Raw genomic sequence first — 24,736 nt, forward strand, 5'->3', positions numbered from 1 at the left:
TAACATGAGAACTATAGCACAAACACATAAGACGCGAGCATATAATGAACATTATATCATAGGACATTAATTCATAGAATCATAGATTAAGATTGGTATCATTTACTAAAGCCTTTTACTTTTATTCATGAAACAAAGTAAAAACATGAATTTGCATGAAGCGTTTGGACGTTAGGCATAGGCATTTATTTTGTCTACTACTATCTACTTTACGACTTATTTGCACAATAATGTACACTATCTACTACATTTGTCTTTATTTGACAAAAGACCCATACCTATTCCTTACCTACTTTATGACATATCTTGACAACTTTACATTATTACATATCTTGATACCTACTTTATGACATATCTTGACGACTTTACATTATTACATAACTTTTTCCGCTCTTTCTTATCTTCTCCTTCTTGTTTTCTTCCTCGTTGATTATTCCAGCTGGACATCTGGAATTATATTATCTTCTCTGTTGCACTTTGAACATATATGGTCCGGGTATTTATGACCAATTAGCTTGCAATATCTGGTTAATAATTCTGCTGAAATAAATCCTTATTTTAATGCTCGTGTCGTAGGTCGTTCTTCTGGCTTTAGTAGTGATAAAATCCATCTTTGGACTTCATCCATATCTGTTTTCCTTAGCTCCCTTGAATTAGAATAAATCATTAACTGATCTCTTGCATAGTAGCTCCATATAGCATTTCCGTTTAAATAATTATTTGCTAACTCTTGTATAATTGTTGATATACCAATTATCCTTTTGTTGGCATAAAAACTTGGTATCTCTATTTTGCATATCTCTTCTTGTTGTCCGATATCCTCGGGTATAATCATATCTTTAGTTAACCCTATCTTGATAACCTGTATTGGAGGTTTTATTTCCTCGTATAATATCTCCGCTGGTGCTGTATAGAATTTTATATAAAATAAATTTCCTTTCGTAACTCTTTTGTATGTGATGAATGCTTTGTGTAGTTCTGGTATTCCACTAACTTCTTCTCCGTCGTATATGTATACGGTATTTAACAGTCCATAGTTGTAACATGTTCTTACTAAATTAGCATTAGTTTTCGGTTGCGCAATTAGCTTGTTATATCCTTGTAATTTTTGTGTCAAATAATCTTGGTTTGGTTCTTTTGTAGTTGATCTGGGGTTGCGGTTTAAATAGGTTTGAATTTTGTGGATATTTTCAATATAGGTTCATGTGATGTAGTTATATGTCTTTTTCTCATTTTGGTTTTGCAAACTATCTGCGTATGTAGATGTTTGTGGTTCTATGGATACATGTCTAGGTGTCCTTTGGGTAAATGGTTTTGCAAATAGCTGGTTTAAGTTAGCATTTTTATGTTGTTTATCGCTAACTTGTTTGCTTGTACCTGCAGCTGTATTTAAACAAACATTATGGGTTTTAAGGAGTTTCCCATCGTCTCCTTTTAGCTCTGGCTTTTTTCCGTCTTCCGCTTGACGTAGCTCCGCATTTTTATAGTCATGCTGCTGACTAGCTTTAGACTTCAGATTATCTTCATTAGTCTTTAGCTTTTGTATCTCATTGTCCATACTGTCCACTTTTATACAAAGTGTAGTTATGGCTTTGAGTATCTCTTCCATTGTATTTTCGTTCTCAGTCTGAGTAGCTTTGTCTTGATAAGTAATCTGCAATAACATTCTTATCAGTTTTTATTACTTCAATTGTAAATGTGAAATTTAATATATTTAATACCAATCTCCTTATTTCTTTTGTTGTTACCGAATCTTGTATTTTTCTCGTTAGCCACCATTTTACTTGTGTATTATCGGTTCTTATAATAAATATATTATATACAATATATGGTTCAAATGATAATAAACACTTATATACTGAGTATAATTCTTTTCTATTTATTTCCCATTTTATTTCTGTATTATTAAATGTTCCTGAATAATACCTGCAATGATGTTCTATCGTAGTGTCATCATACCTGTATTTTAATATTCCTCCATAACTTTTTTCACTCGCATCTGATTCTATTATATAAGTAAATTTTTTGTTTTCATCTGGAAAATATAATTTAGGTAAGTTTTTACATAATAATTTTACCTTTTGTATTTGTATTTGGTCTTTTTTATCAAACTGGTATTCTATATCTTTCTTTAATTTTTGTTGTAATGGTTTTAAATTCTCTGCTAATTTTGGTATGTATTCTCTTACTTGATTTACTAGTCCTAAGAATGATTGTAATTTCTTTTTTGTGTCTAGTTGTTCATTTGAGTTAATTATTTTTTGTACTATATGTGTTTGCATTTTTATTCCGTTTTTATCAATTTGTATTCCTAAGAATTCTATTTGATATTTCATTATATCAGCTTTCTTTTTACTTAGACTTATACCTGAGAATTCTATGATGTGTATAAATTTTTCTAATAATCTTATATGTTCATCTTGTGTTTTGGAATATAATAATATGTCATCAATGTACACTACACAATTTTCTATTTGTTTAAAGTAATTGTCCATAAAGTGTTGATATCTACCTGGTGCGTTTTTATATCCAAATGGTAATACATTCCATTCATAAAATTCTTGTGGTACAGTGAATGCTGTTAGTTTTTTAGATTCTTCTTCTAGTTTTAAGTGATAAAATCCTGATTTACAATCAAATTTACTAAAATAATTATATCCTTGTATTTGTCTTATCTTTAGTATTTTATTTGGTATTGGATAATTATATGTTTTAGTTTTTGCATTTAAATTTCTATAATCAATAACCATTCTACTTTTTCCTCTTTTTTGTTCACTATGTTTATTTACGATAAATGCCGGGCTTGTATGCTTACTATTGCTTTCTTGTATATATCCTTTTTCTAGTAATTCATCTATATGTATCTTAAATTCAGTTAAATCATTAAAATTGTACTTTAATGGTTTTTGGGTTATTATACTGTTATTATCAATTAGCTCAATTTTTACTTTTGTTTTATGTTTTTCCCATCCTTGTAAAGGATCCTCACTATATAATAATTCTAACTTATCTTGAATTATTTTTACTTTATCTATAGAGAATATAATTAATTCTATTTTAGGGTCTTCTTCTTTTATATTTTCTAATTTTTGTGTAATTTTTTCACTTCCTTTTATCCATTCTGTTGTTTTTCGTTTTTTATTATTTACTCTTTTTGCTCCTATTTTTTGTTTACACGGTGTTGTAAACCACCAGTGTGTTTTTGTTATTACATGTGGGTATAATTTTTCTAAAAATGGCATTCCTAATAGCATATCTTTTGTAGTTAGTTCAAAGTTATATATTTCTTCTATAGTTAATATTTTATCCCATATTTGTACTTTTATATTTTTTGCCTTATATGTGATCATGCTTCCTTCATTATTAAATCCTATTACTACTATCGGTGTTTTTAATTTTTCCCATTTATCTTCTGGTAAACAATTGTATTTACATATATTAGCTTCTGCTCCCGTATCTATCATTGGTGTATAATATCGGTTGTAGTATCCTTCTATTATTATCTTTGCAAGTATATATATTTTCATATTTTTATTATACTAAAGTCCTTTTTATTATTACTCTTTTATTTTCATAATTTATTGTTAACTGTTTGTCTTCTAGATTATATGGTTTTACTTGTTCCAACCATTTTATTCCCAAAATGATATTTTCATTTCCTTGATATATTTTGAATTTTATTACTATTGGTACTCCTCCGATGATTATTTCCTTTTCCGTAGTTTCTTCGGTATACATTAATGCTTTTGGTAGTTCGGAGCATGATTGTTCAATAGTTATTATTTCATCTTCCGTTACTAATTCTCTTGTAATATAGTTTTCTTCTCGTCCTGTATCTATTAATATTAAATATTTTCGTTGTTCCATTATTCCCGTTATGTAGTAATGATGTGGTTTTATATCTTCTTCTATTGATTTTTGTGGGGTTTTATATCTTCTAAAACATGCTTTTATTAATATTTCTGTTCCTCCTAAATGTACATATTTAATTGGATTTTTAGCCTTAATATCTTGTATTTCTTTATTTATTATTCGTTTATTTATTATTGGTATTTTGGCCTTTCCTTTAGTATATTTGCAATCTATGATATGTTCTCTTCGACTTACTACATAATATTCTTCTTTTTGTCGTTTAAACCAGTTTCTTACTGTTGGTATTTCGAATATTTTTGCTACGCTTAGGTCTAATTCTTTTCCTTTTATTTGTTCAAATATACTATTATCAAATATTATTCTTTGTTCTAAATATTCTTCGTCTTGATGCTTTTCTTTATTTATTGTTTGTATATCTGCTTCAGTCATTTGTTATATTATAGGATTCATTATCTGATTCTATTTCTATGTCATTATCTATTTCATTTTCCGATAATTCATATATACTATCATTGCTTTCTAATTCATAATCTACATATTCTATTTGTGTATATTTTTCATCGTCTATTATTATTTCTGATATTTGTTTTTTCTTTGGATTTTTAGGTAATTTACAATCTCTAGCTATATGTCCTAATTTTCCACAATTATAACAAGTACATTCCGTTAGTTTTCTTTTTGGTCTATATGGTCTTTTGGTTTTGTAATTTTTTACATAGTACCTTCTTCTTGGTTTTTTATATTTGTATTTTGATCTATATTTTTTAGTATATTTCTTTCTATTTTTATAATACCTATCCGTACAACCAAATTGGGGTGCTGTTTTATTTTTGCAACATGCTAAGTTTTTTACTAATATTTTTTCCATCTTTATTTCTTCTTTATGTTTTTCACATAGTTCCATAAACCATCGTTGCAAGAATTTTATTCTAGCTCCTAAGGTATCTGTTAATTCTGCTTCATTCCAACTTTTTATTACTTTTGAATTAAAAGGTTCTGGTAATTTTGTAAAATATAATTTTCTTATTTCTTTACTTTCTTCTATGTTATATGTTCCTTTATAATGATATTTTCTAAATGCACATGTATATTCATCTATGTAACACATATTACATATTGCTAATTTTGTCATTAGATTCCGATTTATGATTTTTTCTTTATTTTGTTCTTCTACTTCTGTTGTCATACTACTAAATTCATTTCTTATAGCTATTTCGTATTTATATAATATTTCCATGGTTGTAGTGGCTATTCCACCATCAAATTTTTTATTATTTCTTAAAGTTGTTAAGCTTTCATTTGTTAAATTTTGTAGCCATAATTTTACTGTTCCTATAAGTGTTCTTTCTATGTATCCTGGTGCCTCTGCTATTACTATCTTGTTATCTATTAATTGTTTTGCTATGTATCCTACCCATAATTGGATTGTTTTATTTATGTCTGCTACACAGTCTAAATCTAAAAATTCATGTTGTCCAGTTATTGGTTTAGGCGTCCAGTTTTTATTTAATCTTTTATCCCATGTAGTTTTTTCTTTATCATATTGTTCATAATTTTCATTATAATATTTTGGATTAAAATTTTTGGGTTTTTTACTCCTGATGTGCTAGGTTTTTCGCCTATGTCTACGTCTTCTGTATTTACTTTTAAATTCTTTGTATTATCTATGTTTGCTAAAAGTTCCGTATATGTTTCGCTTGTTTCCGAATGTTGTTCTAGATCATCATCGTTTATTTCATCAACTCTTATTTCGGGTAGATTATCTTGGTCATTTTCTTCTTTTTCTCCTTTTTCTCCTAATTCATCTTGTAATTGCATTTTTTCTTTAATTTTAATTATCTCATTTGCTAATTTTGTTTTTTGTTCTTTTTCTTTTTGTTTAATTTCATACATTTCTTTTAATATTGCTAGCTCTTTTTCTAGCTCTATTATTTTAGTATTCTTTACTTCTTCTAATTGCTGTACTTCCTTTTTTGCTTGTTGTTTTATTTTTTCAATTTCCGTTCTTCTATCTATTTCTTCATTTTCTTTTGTTATTCTTACCATAGCAGTTAAACTATCTTTTAGTTTTACCTTTTCTTTTTCTAACATTAAACTTATATTGTCACCTATTTTCTTATATCTTCTTCCTAGATTAGAAAATATTATCTTTATTTTTAATCCGTCATAATTTTCATATGTTTTTTCATCTATTGCGTATTCTTCTTTATTCATTTATAAATTATGTTGTAGTTTATATTCTAAGTTATTTATTTGTATTTCTAGATAAAAAATAGTCTTTCTTTGTGCTACTATAGATTTGTGACAAATTCCTGCAAATATATTACTATTAAGTCTATTTTGCCTATGTTCTAATTCTTGTCGTTTTTCTATAATTACTTCATTAAGTTTTTGTCTATATTCACTATTCTTGTTATTCATTGTATTTTTAAGTATTGAATATATTTATATTCTATTTTAGATATATTATTTATTGATTGATCTAATTTCTCATTATCAGTCTTTGTGATATTAAGTTGTTTATATTCCGGATATAATTTATTTAATTTTCTTCTTATTTTTCTCAATTTTCTACTTGTATGTTTCTTACCGTGTTTCTTATTATCCATAGCTCTCTTTATAAAAACTTTCTTATAAACACTCTCTCTTTTTAGATACTAGTTACTTAAAAGTTAATGGATAAATCTGAAATTCAGTCAGATATTTCAGATAGCATGGCTAAGCAAGAGGCAAAGGTATATTGTTCAAAATATATGCGGAACTAATTTCATATATTCCTGAATATCATATATATGATTGAATAAATTTATGTTAGTTATTATGTATTAGAATTATTTGAATCATGATTTCTAGTTTATTAGCACACTGGAAACAGGGAGAAAACTTCTATATTATGCCATCCTAATGTTGAAACCGGTAGGCGAGGAAGCCGTTTAGGGGAGTAAACAAAGTTGAGGCGCTGATAAGAAGAAAGTATCCGCTAAAGTACGATGCTAGTAGTGACAGGAAAACATGATAAAAATAATCTAGTTCATAATGATCTAATATGAATTTAATCAATTATGAATATGATAGGAAGGAATAATTTGAAATAAAAAATCTGCATAATAAAGAACATGACTACTTACCTTCATAATGAAATGATAAAAAACTATGAAACTTTAATATTATATATACTTAAAGATATAAACTTGACTGAAGTACAAAGAGTATGTTAGGACAAGTAGGTATAGGCATAGGCGTGATGTAAATACGTAGACACAAGTAGTGTGTCATCTTGTCTGACGAGTCAGTATTCTACCAACTCATTGAACTGAAATTCATGAAATATTATTGTGTTTTCATGCTAATTGAAGGGATTTTGGGTCCTAGTTCGCTTGTATGCAGACATTCTTTTAAAAAAAGCAAGTTTGATGGATTTGGAGCTTAAAATTACTAAATAACTCTAGGAAAGGAACCGGCATCCCGCAGGAGCTAGATGGAATCTCGCTGACTATATTCTAGGGTTGACTAATGTAACAACCTGGAAAACTAGTAAGACCAAGCTAGAGCATAACGGAAACTAATAGGTGAAACTAGAGCCTAACGTGTGAGCTTTTGAGTTCGATGCTTGGTTTTAGGTTGCATATTGACTTCCCAAGCTTAGATTGACGTGTCTAGGGGTTAAACGTCAAGGTAAGACCCCCCAAAGACCAACCAAAGGTCCTTGAGGGGGACCCTAAAGTCTAAACCCCCAAGGCTGCCTAGAACCAAAAAGTTGTCAAGAAAATTGTGAACCACGGATGGGACCTACTCCCCGTAGGTCCATCCACACCCCGTGGATGGCCTCCGTGGGTCAAGGTCCCAAAAGTAATGTTGAAAACTCAAACCATAACCCACAGTATTGGGCGTGACACCATCCACAGACCGTGGGTGGGGGTCTCATGGTTTGCACCTGTAGGCTGCCCTAGACTCGGCCAAAGGGTGGTTAGTTTAGGAAATTCACTTTTAAGTTGTTTTCACTAGGGGTCATTTAAAATGGGTTTATTTAATATATATATATAAATTATTTTATGGTATTAAATACCTCATTAGTTCATTATAACCGAAGACCCCAAATCAAAACTCAACTACCTCCCTCTCCAAGAATCTCTTCTCTCTAGAACCTCCATTGAAGAACAAAGAAAGAGATCAAGTAGAGCTTGAAGGAAGGAGATTTTCAATACGAAATTAGTTGGATTATACACCTAAGGTATGGGATTTTTCATCCTTGGGTAGCTATCACCCAAGGAGCCCTTTCAAAAGCATTTATCTCAATTCTAGAAAACTCAATTAGCTAGGGTTTCAACTCAACTCCATGGATTCCTTTTAAAGTTTCTTTTAAAGGTTGAATTATGTTTGTTTATGAATGTATGATTGATTTTATATGATTTTAACTCAACTCCTTCAAGAATCCCTGAGACCCTCAAGCCTAGCTATGGTTCTTCTTCACATTAAGTGGTGGTTTTGCAAGTTGGTCCAATTGACTGGATATGAGTTAATTATGATGTAATTGCATGATCTAAGTATGATTCTACATGTATATTTGATTAACCTAAGATTCTAAGGTGAATTGATGAGACCTAGGCCAATGTCATGAAAGAGGCAAATTGTGGGTTTAGATGTAACCTTCTAAGAATGATGAACTTCTTGATAAATTGCCTTAGATTAGATCACCTAGACATGAATTTCTTATAAGTAAAACTTGTAGACATGAACTAACTTGATTAGGGCTTATATGATGGATCATGTTTGTGTAGTGTTGAGATTGAGTTTATATGTTTCCTATATGACTATAATTGATCAAGAATGAGGCATGTCGTTAGGTTACCTTAAGAATTAGATATATATGATGTTCATGTGAGGCATTTCTTGATAGTAAGGCTTGTAGTATGAAGATGACTCCTGAGGTTTTAAGGGTAAAAGCTAATATGAATAAGTTAAGAATGTTAAGGCTTTAAGAAGCCATTATGTATGTTAAGTTGTATATGGCCCTATTGTGAATAGACTTCACCCACATGACCTATAATATGATCACATGAATTTGTGCATGATATGAATGGATTACTTGAGTCATGAGTGTATCTATGTTTCAAGTATTAAATGCTAGATGTATTGACTCAATATGACCCTTGAATGCAAGATATGAGGTGTATGTATGATTATGATATTATATGCATGTTTATGAATGCTTTGAGGATAAAGTGTCTATTATGATAATGTTACTGTGGTGTTATTGGAAGGACAATCACACACACATGCATGGATATGATTATGATGTGACTAAGGTGTTGCTTATGATTCACTTAGAAAGTGAAGATCCTATGACTATTGTGTAATTGTGGTAATTGTTGAAAGGTCATTCTCCCCTTACCCTTTACACATGTTTATGTATGAATTGTCTAGGACTATGATTATGTTGTTGTATTGATTGAAAGGTTATTCTCATGAACACTATGAATACGATGTGAAAGGTTTACTCACATGTTTATGATTCTAAAGTGAAAGGACATTCTCACTTAATGAATCTATGAGCTATTATGATGATATATTTGGTTTGAGTGCCTAGTGCATTCTCTTATGACCATGAACTTAAGTAAAGACTTAATATGACTTTTAAAGGGAATTATGCTTAGCACCGAGTGGATATGAAAATGAGATGGAGGCTTTTACGTTTAGCAAGTCTGGCTTCCCATGTATGTTGTCTCATGGGATGAAAACCTTTTACGTTTAGCAAGTCCGGGTTTCTAGTACCAATCCCCATATCCCATAACTATGTGCCCACATTGGTGTATAGCTAGTGGATCCACCTATAAGCTATTATATACGTTCTACCTTAGGCAAGTAGGACGCCTCTTTTCGGTGTGGGGGTAGAACACCGGATTTCATGTAGCTCACATGGTCTATGTCGGTTAAGGCTACATTTCCCTAAATGATAAGAATATGAATTATGATAAGAACATGAGCATGTTCTATGGTTCCTCAAGAGGTTCTACTTAGTATGAATGGGGGTATGGGACTTCATTCGTGCATTGCACAAGTAGGCTTTGAGAGTGGGCATGATATGTCTCTTTTATGATATGATGATTATGAGTTGAATGTATGCTTTATATGAATTATGAATATGAACATGAACTATGCTATGACTTCTTAATGAGCTTTACTTAGTGTGAGTGGGGGTATGGGACTTCACTTATACATTGTTCAAGTAGACTTATAAAGGGGTTATGGTGATGTTCTTTTATGTTATGAAGACTTATGGATTATGTATGAAAGGTATGTATGAATGTTAAGGTTGAATTCACTTGTTATAAGTTATGAACATGGATGACTCCTTACTTATGTATGTTGTCTATGAATAAATCAAAGTAAGATATGTATGTGTTGGTGGCCTAAAGGTGATACTTAGTGTAGATAAGATTATGGGATCCTATTTATGCATTGCACAAGTATAGCTTAGGGTTGCTTATGTGGTAGTTTTATTATGATGAGATGATCTTGATATTTGACTATGTGTATAAACTATGTCTTGTGAAGATTGGGATAGGTATTATGTTTATGTTGGAGACTATGATTGCTATTATGATGATATGCTTTATGCTATGATGAATTGTATGTGAGTTGCTTTATGAGTTGCATTCTCCAAATATTTCAAAGATGATGTTCAAAGGTGGCATATGACATGGTTTCAAAGAAAATGTCCCTTTTATGCATGTTTTAATGATTTTTATGCATGGCTTCTATACTTAGTACTTTTTGTGCTAACCCCATCTTTCTACATTTTCTATAAGTGTAGGCTTTGGAGATATTGGATTCTATCCTTGTAGCTAGGACCATAGGAGATCAAGAAGAAGAAGATGGGTGAGTCCTCATTGTATTCGAGGGCTTGATCATATGTCCTTTATGTCTTTATTTTATGTTTTAGACTTGTGTAAGGGCTACGTCCCTAAGATTGTATTCAAGAGTTTTATTCCAAGTATAATTAGATGGTTTGAGACTTAGTGTATAGACTCTATCATTTTTATAAAAGACTTCGATTGTAAAGAAATGTTTTAAATTCCGCACTATTTTCCTATGATCTTATGACTATGATTATGCTAAGGGCTTGTATGAGACCCCTTCGGGGTCAAGTACGCCGTGTTACGTCTAGGGGTTACTCTCGAGTCGTGACAACTAAAGAATACCTACCTTCACATCGGTGACTCATTGGTGTGGTATGATTCTTGATCATTGTTCTGTCGATCACAACGCATGTGCTAATAAAGAAACTAAAGCCTGAAGCAATGATGCAATTGGTGCTGCACAATTAGAGATTGGCGTTCCACCGGTCTAGCGCAAGTTGAGGAGCAAAAGCTTGAGGGAAAAATCGTACATAAAGGATTGAGTGTTTCCTTTGGAAGACTCCAAGGATAGAATAAATTTTGTAAAGTTGTGTACCTTTATGTTCTATCCAATGGGGAATAGTCACGTAAGTTTTGGGTCGTGGGTCGCCCATGTGGACCGACCCGACCCAATTTGTTTTTCCCTATCCAATTTAATTAATTGGATAATTCTTTTAAAATGGTAAGGCAGAACAGTTACACTGTAACTGTTCAACCTCCCCTTCAAAGACTCCTAGTGGGAGTAACTTTTAAGAGACGTGGAACGTAAAAAAGAGAGGAGAGGAAAAACGTGAGAAAGAGGAAAAACAAGAGATCGGTAAAGAAATAGAGAAGTAAGTTTCTTAGACAAATCAATCAACACTCTAAGGAGGCTCTTAGTTTGTGAACAAAGACTGATCTTTTTTCCTTGAGATTCAAAGAGTAATCTGGAGGAATTTCTTTAGACAACAAAATCAACAACAAATATTTCCGCTGCAAGTTACAAGGTACACATCTTGTTGTTGTTTTGCCTTTAAAATTTCTTCATTGGTATCAGAGTCATCGTTAGTTATCTCATAATTCACTACTTCCATGTACATTCACTGTATTGTTGATAAGAAATAAATTGTGACTATTTTTCCTTTAAAATCAGTGAATAGAAAAAATTGGAAGATGTTAAGTTTGTTTAAGACTATTTGAATGTGGATTAAAAAATCCTATTTGATTATGACTCATAATATAGATAGGATTCTTTGTCCTACAAAGAAAGAAATTCTGTAATTTTCTTCGAAAAAACTGCTTCTGTTTGTACCAATCTAAAAATTGGTTGTTCAATAATTTTGGTCAAAACATATATTTTCATGATCTAATATGTTGTAGCTTTCCGAAAATATATTATAATTAAAAAAATGGAATTAAAACAAGTAAGATATGAATTTTGGAAAGTTGACTGTTTTTTTTTACTGTTTTCCAAAAAAACTGCTTCTGTTTGTAGCGATCTGGATATTTGATGTACAGTTTTTTGGTTCGAAACATAATTTATTCATCATCTACTCATTTGTAGCTTTCCGAAAATATATTTTAACAGAAAAACAGATTTAAAACGAGTGAGATATCAATTTTTTAAGTTGGGCTGGAATAAAAACGTTTTTTTAAGAGTTTTTTTTTTGGATGAGATTTGAGTCCTATTTAGGATTACTAGTATACGTACCTGCGCGTTATGCGGCTATTTAAAATATAATAATATTTTAAATTTAAAATAATTAAGATTTATTGTCTATTTAGTAATGTATATTTTAAAAGTAATAATACTAATCATTAACTTATTTATTTGAGCACATTAAATTAATATTATATAACATAATTTTCATAATACCAGATAGGGGTGTTCACGGTTTGGATAAAAATCGATCCAAACCGAAAAACCGAACCAAACCGATAAAATAAAAACCGATTTTATTTGGGTTTGGTTTGGTTTTAGATTTTTGAAAACCGATAGTATTTGGTTTGGTTATGGTTTTATTCAAAAAAAATCGAAGAAATAATTGAACCAAACCGATGAATTATATACATATATTTTATTAATATACATATTTAATAGATTGTTTTTATAAACAATTTTAAAGATCTTATACATACTTTTATTAAAATTTCTTTATAATTTACTTATTGAAAACAAAAATGCCTCAAATGAAATATTTATCTTATTGATTTCATGTATATGAGTGTTTATGACAATTCTTGTGGGACTGAAAATGTTATTGTCTCTTCCTTCTAGGCTAATATAGTGAATTTTAAAGCTTTATTGATAGTAAATTTAGTGATCGAAAGTTCAATAATAATTTAAGTGATTCTAACTATTTTTCGTTTTGAATGGATTGTTGTCACTTTTTTCACATTTTGAATGAATTACTTCTTTTATTTTTGTGTATGGTTAATAACTGAATAACCGAACCAAACCAAACCGAAATCGATAATCACCAAACCGATAAATGTATATTATATTTGATTTGGTTTGGTTTTGATAATTTAAAAACCGATTAAGTTTGATTTGGTTTTGGTTTTAACCAATAACCGATCCAAACCCACCCGTGAACACCCCTAATACCAGACATGGCACATGCACATATTTGGTCTAATAAGATCCCTAAGACCACGTTTGCTTTATTACTCCTCATAGGATTTTGTATTTTGAAATGGCTCTTTGTTCATAATAATTTTTACCGTATAACTTGCTTGATTTCTAAAATATGTTAAATTCCTAAAATTAATTTTACTTTTACTTATATTTGATTGATTAGAATAACTCTTTTTTTTAAAAAGATGTTTTTGTAGTTTGAAACTTCTACAATTACGATAAAGAGGAAAATTTATAACCATCTTTAAAAAAATTAAATCTTTATCTATCAATATTATGTTTATCTTGTAGTTTAATAAAATTGAAATTTTAAAACTTCTACAATCAAGACAAAGAGGAAACATTGTAACCATCTCAAAAATTCTTTAGTATTAAATTTAAATTTTAAACCTTAATCTGTCAATTTACTTTTTAAAAACATTTCAAGATAATTTTTTATCGTTAAACCCAAATTCAAAAGCAAATATACATTTAATTTAAAGTTTTGAGTTGATTAAGATTCAAGAATGAAACATAAAATATTTTTAAAAATATTTATATTCTGTGAATAAAATAACGTAATATATTTTTTGAGATTATAAAATCTAGTCATTTTTACTGAAATTTGTATAACTTTGTCTGTCATTATTGCACGTACAATTTATATATAGATAGAAGACTGCAAAATTTATTGATTTTGATGATAATGAGGGAAAAAAAGTTGAACACTCATAAAAATATACTCCTCCATTCACTTTTGTTGATTACTATAAAAAATAAATTTTTATTTCACTTATATAATTAAAATATAAGAGATAATTTATCATTTTATATCGATTTTATTCCTTTTTATTAAGTATTTATTCATCGTAATGAATGAGATGGCTTGTGATATAAAGGGTGATATAGTATATAAATTGTCATATTATCTATTATTTCTTTCGTTTTATTTTATATATGTGTGATTTGATTGATATTATTTATATTTTTTTTTTTTTAAATCTCATTAATTATACTTTACTAAATTGATTTACCGATATGAAATATAATGCCATTTTTTTTTATATAGTTAGTGAAGTGTTCAACATCCTTCCATATCTTCTTCTTCTAGATTTTTTAAGTTAGTAATAGCATCTCATCACATGTTTAATTTCTTATTTTTTCAAAAATAAAATAAAATTCAATCACATGTATATAATAATATTCAAAACCCCAAAATAATATATAATATATAATATATAATATATAATAACATAGTAGTCTTCGAATAAAGAATTCAGCAAACTTAAAAAAAATCTCAAGAATTTTTTTTTGTAGATAATTAAAATTATTTACAAACTTCTCTTACTCTATTCAAACATATTTTCTTGGATACAATACTTTCAAACTTCTCATAAGTTTCTTCTTGTTGTGAACTGTCATTTTAAATTAGTGATAACATTTATCCTCAAAAATCTGCCAAAAAAAAAATGAAATAATGTTGAATTAAATTTCATTATTTGGGATTAAGGTATCTCTTAAATATAAAAGAAAGAAGTCTAACCTTTACAATCTTTACCACCAATTACAATCTGCCAACTTTCCCACCAATTACAATCTACAATCATCTGGTACAAAGTTAATGCATAAATATTTTTGCTATAAAAGCAGCAACAATTTTTTGACAATTAGAAAAAAGCAGTAATTTTGATGAACAAACTTTCTACTTTATAGATCAAAATCCTTTCATATAAATAACTATACATAATATCATTGAGATTGTTAATAATAAAGAAGAATGAGGTAAAATCATACGAACTAATAAATAATAAAAAATCTAAAGTTGATAATTTGGTAACTTTGTTTCAAATGCTCCAAGAGAAAGATAAAACATCAAAAATAGTTTTTTTTTTAAATAATTTTTTTTCTTTTACTATTAACTGTTGAAGTAACCTAACTTTAAAATTGATATTTTTCTACACCTTTAATTAAAAGAGATCAACATAATTCACCGCTTCAAAGCTCTCAAGATTTTTGTGAGAAAATAATTTCAAAGTTAATTTGTCGTAAATGCTAATGGGAATCTTTCGTTTGCCTCCTCTCTTTAATCACATCAGCCCACCATATCTCTATCATCATTTGTACTTCCTTCCACATGTTCAATAAAAGTATATATAAATAAATAGAGATTGAAAAATAAGTTACTCTTTTACCGATTTTAAGATAACTATTATCACTTATCCCTAAATATTTGGCTTTATCTTCTATTACGGTTAGATTTTGAATTTTACTATTTTTATCAGAGTAAATATTTCAATAATAATTTATTTATTTAGCTTTATTTGTTTAGATTTTGAAGTTTTTTTCCACCTCAAATTTAAAATATCGATTAATTTTTTTATATAATAAATTTTACAACTTGTTTATGCGTGGGCACTTTTATATATATATATATATATGATAATGATAAATTTCCACAAAATAAGGAATCACATACGCCATTTAAGTTTTGTTAATGTTAAAACTTTACAAAATTTTAAATCGGTTATTTTCTTTACAACTCACGTTAATTTTAACCAATGTCAAATAAATATTAAATAAGGAAAAAATGAAGTTTTTCTTCAAAAAGTTAATATTATATATATATATACGCGTCATAGCCCTTAAGTTTATTAATACATCCTGAAAATTGTATCACTAAATTTATTTTAAGAGAGAGGAAGTTCATCAACAATGATACAGATTGTTGGAAACATGATCAGACGTGGTTTAGTAGTTAGGTTGTTGCATTTGTTTAGGAGTCATTAAGTTGTTTCCTAGTCTTTAGGCTATAGGAGTAGTGGAGTCAGTTTTTATATTCAGAATTATTAGGAGAGTAAACGTGTTTTTTATTTATAATGTTTTCTATTTAAAGACTCTTGTAACTGAATATTTAGGGGTATCGATACAGAGAAAATTTCCACACTTGCGAGTCTTTTCTTTCATCTTTGCTGCAGTTTATTTTCTATCATTTGGTATCAAAGCCAGAAAGTTTTTTCTTCTTTTTTGAAGTACTATTGCAGCAACAAAAGATGGCTTCTGAAAATTTTGTCCAGGCCGCTATTCCCCGCTTCGATGGTCATTACGACCATTGGAGCATGTTAATGGAGAACTTCCTTAGGTCCAAAGAGTTTTGGCCAGTTGTCAGTATTGGCGTGCAAGAGCCAGCAACTGGTACTGCCTCGTCGGAAACACAAAAGGCAGAGTTGGATAGTCTAAGATTGAATGATCTCAAAGCGAAGAATTACCTTTTTCAGGCTATTGATCGCTCAATACTGGAAACCATTCTTGGCAAGGATATTTCCAAACAAATATGGGATTCCATGAAGAAGAAGTATCAAGGAACAGCGAAGGCAAAACGAGTGAAGCTTCAAGCACTCTGTGGTGAGTTCGAGACTCTACGTATGCAAGGTGGTGAGTCGGTAATAGATTATTTCTCTAGGACGTTGGCTATCGCAAACAAAATGCGAATTCATGGTGAAAAACTGGAGGATGTTACCATTATTGAGAAAATACTTCGCTCAATGACAACAAAGTTCAATTATATTGTTTGCTCCATTGAAGAATCCAAAGATATCGATACTTTTTCTCTTGATGAGCTGCAGGGTTCTTTGTTGGTTCATGAACAGAAAATAAACCAATAGGACAAGGATGAAGTAGCATTGAAGTCAGCAATGTCTTCGAAAGGTACAAATCAGGAGAGAGTCAAATGGAAGGGAAATAATCGGCACCAGAAAAAGGAGAAGAGCAGCACTGCAGATTCCCAGGAAAAAGAAAAAAGACGTGACAAGTCTCAAATAGAATGTTATCGATGCCATCGATTTGGACACTATCGATCTGAGTGTCGCACCAATTTAAATAGGAAGAGTGGTGGCAGATCTAACTTTGCAGAAACGAAGGAAAATGTGAAAACAAAGGGAGAAGAAGAGGAGATTTCGCTTTTAATGTCATACACTGCCAAAGAGAAAGCTTCAAATGATGTATGGTATCTCGATACATGCTATAGTAATCACATGTGTGGGCAGAAAGAAGCATTCTCAGAGCTGGATGAAACTTTCCGAGATGCTGTGAGATTTGGAGATAATTCTGTGGTCTCTGCCATGGGAAAAGGGAAGGTACAAGTCAACTCCATTCATATCATCAGTGATGCGTTTTATGTCCCTGCGTTGAAGACAAATCTACTAAGTGCTAGGCAACTTCAAAAAAAGGGATACGAACTTAATATCAAAGGTGGAGTTTGTAAGATACGAGATTCTCATTTGGGGTTAATCGCATAGATTAACATGTCATCAAATCGCTTGTTCCCTTTATATCTTCACAACTCCACAAAATCTTGTCTCCCTGCAAAAGTTAAAGGGGATTCCTGGAAGTGGCATTTTCGCTATGGGCATTTAAATTTTGGAAGCTTGAAGTTTCTAAAAACAAAAACAATTGTTGTTGGGTCTTCCAGAGCTTTAATCTCCCAATGAAGTATGTGAAGGTGTGCTATTTAGCAAGCAACACCGTGAACCATTTCCAAAACGTAATTCTTGGAGGGCAAAGAAGGTGTTGGAGTTGGTGCATTCAGATATTTGTGGTCCGATAAGTCCTACATCTAATGGAGGTAAACGTTATTTCATTAGCTTCATTAATGATTATAGTAGAAATACTTGGGTATTTTTCTTAAGAGAAAAATCTGAAGCATTTGAAACTTTTAAGAAGTTTAGAGTGCTTGTTGAAAATGAAGTAGGTTGTCAAATTAAGTGTTTGCGGACTGATCAAGGTGGTGAATATAACTCACTAGAATTTGTAGAATTTTGTGAGAAACATGAAATTAAAAGGCACCTTACCGCAACCTACACACCTCAACAAAATGGTCTGTGTGAAAGAAAAAATTGCACAATTCTTGATATGGTGCGTAGTCTTTTGAAGAGAAGTCACTTACCAAGAGACTTTTGGGCAGAAGCAATTCGTTGGAGCGTGCACATATTGAATAGTGTCCTACCAGCTCTATTCAAAGTATGAAACCTCATGAAGCTTGGAGTAGGCGTAAACCAAATGTTGAGTACTTTCGAATTTTGGGTGTACAGCATATGCACATATTCCAGATGCGGCAAGGAAGAAGTTGGACGATAAAGGTCAGAAGTGCATTTTCCTTGGTATTAGTGACAAATCAAAAGCTTATCGCTTGTTCAATCCTATTACCAAGAAAATAGTTGTTAGCCAAGATGTTATTTTTAATGAAGAAGCAATCTGGAATTGGGGTGATAACAATTTGTTTCAACATATTCCAGTTTCTGTTGAAGAAGAAGAGGAACCAGAACGACCTTCGGAGATCAGTTCACAAGCAAGTCCAATTGTACAGGATGCTGAAAGTGTTGAACATGAATCAGGTGGTTGTCAGCTCAACAATGAACGTCCACAACGTAATAGAGGGGCACCAAGATGGTTGGAAAATTATGAGGTATATGGGACTAGAAAATCTGGAAATACAGTAAGTCATTTTTCTTTATTTTCATATTGTGATCCTATATCTTTTGCTGATGTTGTTAAAGACCTGAAGTGGTAGCAAGCCATGGATGAGAAGATTAGATCAATTGAAAAAAATGATACTTGGGAGTTGACAAATCTTCCAGAAAATCAGAAAACCATTGGTGTCAAATAGGTTTACAAAACAAAGTTGAAGGAAAACGAAGAGGTTGACAAGTTCAAAGATCGCTTAGTAGCAAAAGGCTACAAGCAAGAATATGGTGTTGACTATGTAGAAGTGTTTGCTCCCGTTGCTCGATTAGATACCATCAGATTGGTGATTGCTTTGGCTGCTCAAAATGCTTGGAAAATTTATTAGCTGGACGTGAAATCTGCCTTCCTACATGGTGAACTTCAAGAAAAGGTATTTATCAAACAACCTCCTAGCTATGTGGAATTTGGTGGTGAGAATAAAGTGCTTAGACTGAAAAAGGCTCTATATGGACTAAAACAAGCTCCAAGAGCTTGGTATAGTCGCATAGATACTTATTTTTCAAGGGAGGGATTTCGAAAGTGTCCATATGAACATACTCTTTATATAAAAAGGAAAGGTGCAGGGGTCTTAATGGTGTGTTTATATGTGGATGACTTAATTTAATTCGGAAGTGATGTGTCTATGATTGAGAACTTCAAGAAGTCCATGATGGTTGAGTTTGACATGTCCGATTTGGGTATTATGCATTATTTTCTTGGTTTAGAAGTGAATCAATCTGCTGATAGTATTTTTGTTTCCCAAAAGAAATATGTGCAAGATATTCTGGACAGATTCCAGATGAAAAATATCAACACTTTGAGCACACCAATGGAGAAGGGTCTGAAGCTAGTCAAAGAACCTGAAGGGAGAAAAGTGGACAGCACTTTATACAAGCAAATCGTTGGAAGCTTGATGTACTTGACGGCAACAAGGCTTGATGTTATGCACGTTGTAAGTCTCATTAGCAGATTCATGGAGAGTCCAAAAGAAATGCATCTACAAGCTGCCAAGAGGATCCTGCGGTATTTGAATGGCACCAGTGACCTTGGAATTCTTTATCAGATGAGAGCAGCTGGAGATTTAGTTGGTTACACTGATAGTGACTATGCTGGAAATCTTGAAGATAGGAAAAGCACATCAGGATATGTTTTTATGTTGGGCTTTGGAGTTATTTCGTGGTCTTCAAAGAAGCAACCTATTGTTACTTTGTCGACTACCGAGGCAGAGTATGTAGCTGCAACATCGTGTGCCTGTCAAGCAGTATGGTTGAGGAATATTCTTGAAGAACTTCATTTTAAGCAGGAAAGACCAACTCCAATCTATTGTGACAATACTTCGGCGATTAATCTTTCAAAGAATCCAATTGAACATGGACGAAGTAAGCATATAGATGTGAAGTATCACTTCTTGCGTGATCTGACTAAGGATGCAAAGATTAGTCTTATTTATTGTAGAAGTGAAGAGCAAGTTGCAGACATGTTCAGAAAGCCCCTGAAACCAGTGTCCATTCTAAAGCTACGCGATCAACTTGGTGTTTGCAAATTAAACTGAAAGATGTTTCAGTTTAAGGGAGGGAATGTTGGCAACATGATCAGAGTAGTTAGGTTGTTGCATTTGTTTAGGAGTCATTAAGTTGTTTCCTAGGCTTTAGGCTATAGGAGTAGTGGAGTCAGTTTTTATATTCAGAATTATTAGGAAAGTAAACCTATTTTTTATGTATAATGTTTTCTTTTTAAGGACTCTTGTAACTGAATATTTAGGGGTATCGATACAGAGAAAATTTCCACACTTGCGAGTCTTTTCTTTTCATCTTTGCTGCAGTTTATTTTCTATCACAAATAGCTAAACGATGGACAGTGAATATTTGCCACTTCGTGCAATGTCTCTGTTACAATTCCTCCAAGTTACTTTTGTGGGCATTTTAATGATTTTGAAATCTCTTTGTGAGAAAAAATAGAAAGTAGGGATAACGTACATATGATCTGAGGTAGCAGGGATTGGAACGTGGGGTAGTTAATATTCAGGTTAGAAAATTTTCATTTTTCTTTTTCATTTATATTTTGTATTTTTTCAAGTTTTTTTTTTTAAAAGAATAGACATCAATGGAGTTATAATAATAATAATAATAATGATAGTATTTATGTTCCATGTATCGTAAAAAAATATTTTACTTCAAATTCTAACCCTCAAATATTTAGGATATGGATAAAGATAAAACTTGAAAAGATGTTTACTTTTGAATTAATAAAGATAAAGTTGAAAAGTTATAACTACTTTGAATTCAAATTTTAATTTATTTTTTTAAATTAAAAAATATATTTAAAGAGTTTGTAATTTACTATCACGGAATACTTGGGAAATATAAACTTTATACTTGTAACTTCACTTCCTTATTTTAGTTTAATTTTGGTCAATAATTTTGTATTTCTATTGTTATAATTATATTACACGCCTTTTCTTTTAGTAAGGCTCTCAAAAATGAAATATTTATATATTTAGTAAAAATTAAATATTAACATATAAATGTGACTCCCAATAAAATAATTTATATTTTATAGTCACAAAAACACTTATGACTTATTTTTAAATCACAAATTTTAAAGTATGCACATATGTTTTAAAATGTGTACCCTTTTAAATTTACATTGTATAATTTGGGAAAGAGTATAATAAAATATTTGTAGATAGCATTTAGGAAATCTTTACATAATAATAATTATAATAATAATAATATTTAATCATTTCATGGCAAGTAATTATTAACACTTAAATCAATTTTAATTTCCTATATCTTTGAACAAATAGCTATGTTTGACTGACTTCTTTCATAGCTTTCAAATATATAAAATTTATTCGACAATCAAAATTATTGGCAGAAGTTGTGGTCAAAATTAGAATTCGACTATTGAAATTCAAATTATTCCACGTAAATTAAGATAAAAAAAAGTAATTATTTGTGGAAAAAAATATATTAACTTAAGTGCAAATAGTTGTACTTAAAAGTCATTTGAAAGGAGGAAATGATTTCAACAACTTATATTATGAAACTTTTGCACCATTTATCTATTTCACAATTTGACATAAGTTAGTAACTTGACAAAAACTTCAAGAAATGATGGATTAGTATCAAAGTTGTATTTTTAAACAAAAGAAAATATCATGGTATCATAATCTCCAATCACTAAATGAAGAAAATAAAAATAATAATGTACCTTCACATGAAAGCCACAAACATGCATTAAATAGTCATTGCAATATGATTTTTTTTAAAAGGAAGAAGTTGTAATTTCACTGTATTATCTTCTCCATCTAAAACGATCCTAAAAGCAATTGGCGTAAATTTCTTGGAATTGATACCTTAGCAACTATAATAAGCTTGTCATCCACAAATCTATTATAACATCCCCTTCCCGTTGCTAAAAGTTCAAAGCTTTTTTTTGTCCTTTAATGTTCATAGTACAGACAAAGTGAGTTTGTCAATGTAAAGAGTTTTGGTAGTTATATATATTTTTTTAAAACAAAACGTGGGAAGTTATTTTGTAAAGCAAACTGGTATGGTTATATTTTTTTTTTAATTGACTATAAAAGCAAACAAAAAACTTAAACTGCCTTATATATTGATTTTTAAATTGAAATTAACTGTGTGAAAATTTTACGTAATTGTCCAGATTTTAAAAAATGCAAAAATTTAATTTAGTACTTAATTTGTTCGGTTTAAAATTAACTGATTATTTGTATTGATTTTTGTGATGCTGACACGAAAGCATTACCACCTTTCCTATTATATATATATATATAGATTATTATTATTATTATTATTATTATTATTATTATTATTATCTACATTTGTTTTTATTTAAATGAGGAGGTTGTGGAAAGATGGTTAAAATTTAAAAATACATTTCCACAAAAAAAGGACCACATACGTTACTTTATAGAGTGTTTTAAAAAAATAAATAATAAATACAGATTTACAGTTTATTCCCTATTTTCTAGAACTGATTTAAAATCATTTTTTAAATTAAAAATAAAATAAAATTTGTGGTGCTGACACATAAGCACTATCACCTCTCTTATTATATATATATATATATATATATATATATATATATATATATATATATATATATACTAGTATACGCGGATATTTAAAAATATAATTTTTTTAAACTTAAAAAATAACTAATACAAATTATTATTGAGTAACAAAAGTGCATGTATAATCATGAACTAAAACTAAACAACTCAGAATTAACACTAAGCAGTAACTGCTCTTTTAGAAAAGCTTCTCATTGATTGAGCTCAAAAGGCTGAAGAATACAAGTAATGGAAGTGGTATTTATAGACCACATTCTGTAACTAACTCCTTCTAACTAACTGTGCATAGTTTGTTACAACTAAACAATACACAAAGACTAATCTACCCTTCATCAGTTTAATGACTTTTAACTAACTACTTAACTACTTCTTCACATATCCCATCACTCCCCTTCAAGTTAGATGGGATAAAAATGTTCAACACACCTAACTTGGATAAGAGATATTCATGACAACCCTTTAGTCAATATATCAATAGGTTGTTCTTGTGTAGAAATGTAGTTCACTTTAATCAACCCTTGTTGTATCCTTTCCCTTATGAAATGACAATCAATTTCAATGTGTTTTGTCCTCTCATGATAAACTAGATTTGCAGCAATTTGAATTGCTGCCTTACTGTCACTATACACCTGTATTGGTACTTGAACTTTAGCCTCCACTTCTTTAAGCATCCCAAGTAACCATATTAATTCTGAGACTGTTGAAGCAAGACTTCTGTACTCAGCTTCAGCTGAGCTCTTAGAAACTGTGGTCTGCTTCTTTGCTTTCCATGACACCAAGGATTTTCCCATTTTAACCATATAGCTTGAGACAGATCTCCTAGTAATAGCACAAGAAGCCCAGTTTGCATCACAGAATGCACTAACTTCTTCATTAGAGGAACTAGAAAATAGCAAGCCTTGTCCAGGTTTTTCAAGTATTTGACTACTCTTAATGCAACAACCATATGTGACTTCTTTGGTTGCTGAAGAAACTAACTTAAGCTTTGAGTGCTGAAAGTTATGTCTGGTCTTGTCATGTTAAGGTACAAAAGTTTTCCAATTAACTTTTGATATGCTTTCTGATCTACTAGAGGATCCTAAGAGGCTTCTTTGACTTTCATAAGATCATCATATTATTTTGATGTTAGTTTAACATTAACATCAATAAGAGTCCCTGCAGGCTTGGCTGCTGACATGCCAACCTCAGCTATAAGTTCTAGGATATACTTCCTTTGATGTATCAATATACCCTATGCTGACCTAGTGAACTCAATACCTAGGAAGTATTTTAGTTCATGCTTTGTCTTTTCTATTAACTCCAAACTGCTGCCAGTGATCAGCATGTCGTCCACATAGACTAACACCAAAATGATCCCTGCTTTTGAATCGTTAACAAATAATGAATGATCATACTGACTTTGTTTGAATTTGAGATTGGTGAGAGCTTCAGTTAACTTTTGATTCCACTACCTTGGAGCTTGCTTCAACCCATATAATGACTTTGTCAGTCTACACACTTTCTCCCCTTGACTGGAAAATCCTTGAGGCAACTCCATATATATCTCATCTGCAAGATCACCCTGTAGAAATGCATTAAATACATCCATCTGATGAATGTGCCAATGCCTTGAAGCAGTAAGGGAAATAATACATCTTACAACGACCATCTTTACAACAGGAGAAAAAGTCTCTTGATAGTCAATACCCTTTTGTTGACTATACCCCTTAGCCACCAACCTAGCTTTAAATCTCTCTACTTCACCTGTAGATTGTATTTGACTTTAAAAAT

General features: G+C 30.5%; 1 protein-coding gene across 1 annotated transcript; it reads left to right on the forward strand.

Annotated features, from left to right (window-relative positions):
• Positions 1–16,418: 16,418 nt before the first annotated feature.
• Positions 16,419–17,030, forward strand: LOC125830598 (uncharacterized). The gene has a single exon (XM_049509776.1). It carries the CDS (start codon positions 16,419–16,421, stop codon positions 17,028–17,030), a length of 612 nt encoding a protein of 203 aa, XP_049365733.1.
• Positions 17,031–24,736: the final 7,706 nt, after the last annotated feature.

The sequence above is a fragment of the Solanum verrucosum genome, unplaced genomic scaffold (assembly GCF_900185275.1).
Source record: "Solanum verrucosum unplaced genomic scaffold, falcon-dt-bn FXZP01000045.1, whole genome shotgun sequence".
NCBI classification, from domain to species: domain Eukaryota; kingdom Viridiplantae; phylum Streptophyta; class Magnoliopsida; order Solanales; family Solanaceae; genus Solanum; species Solanum verrucosum.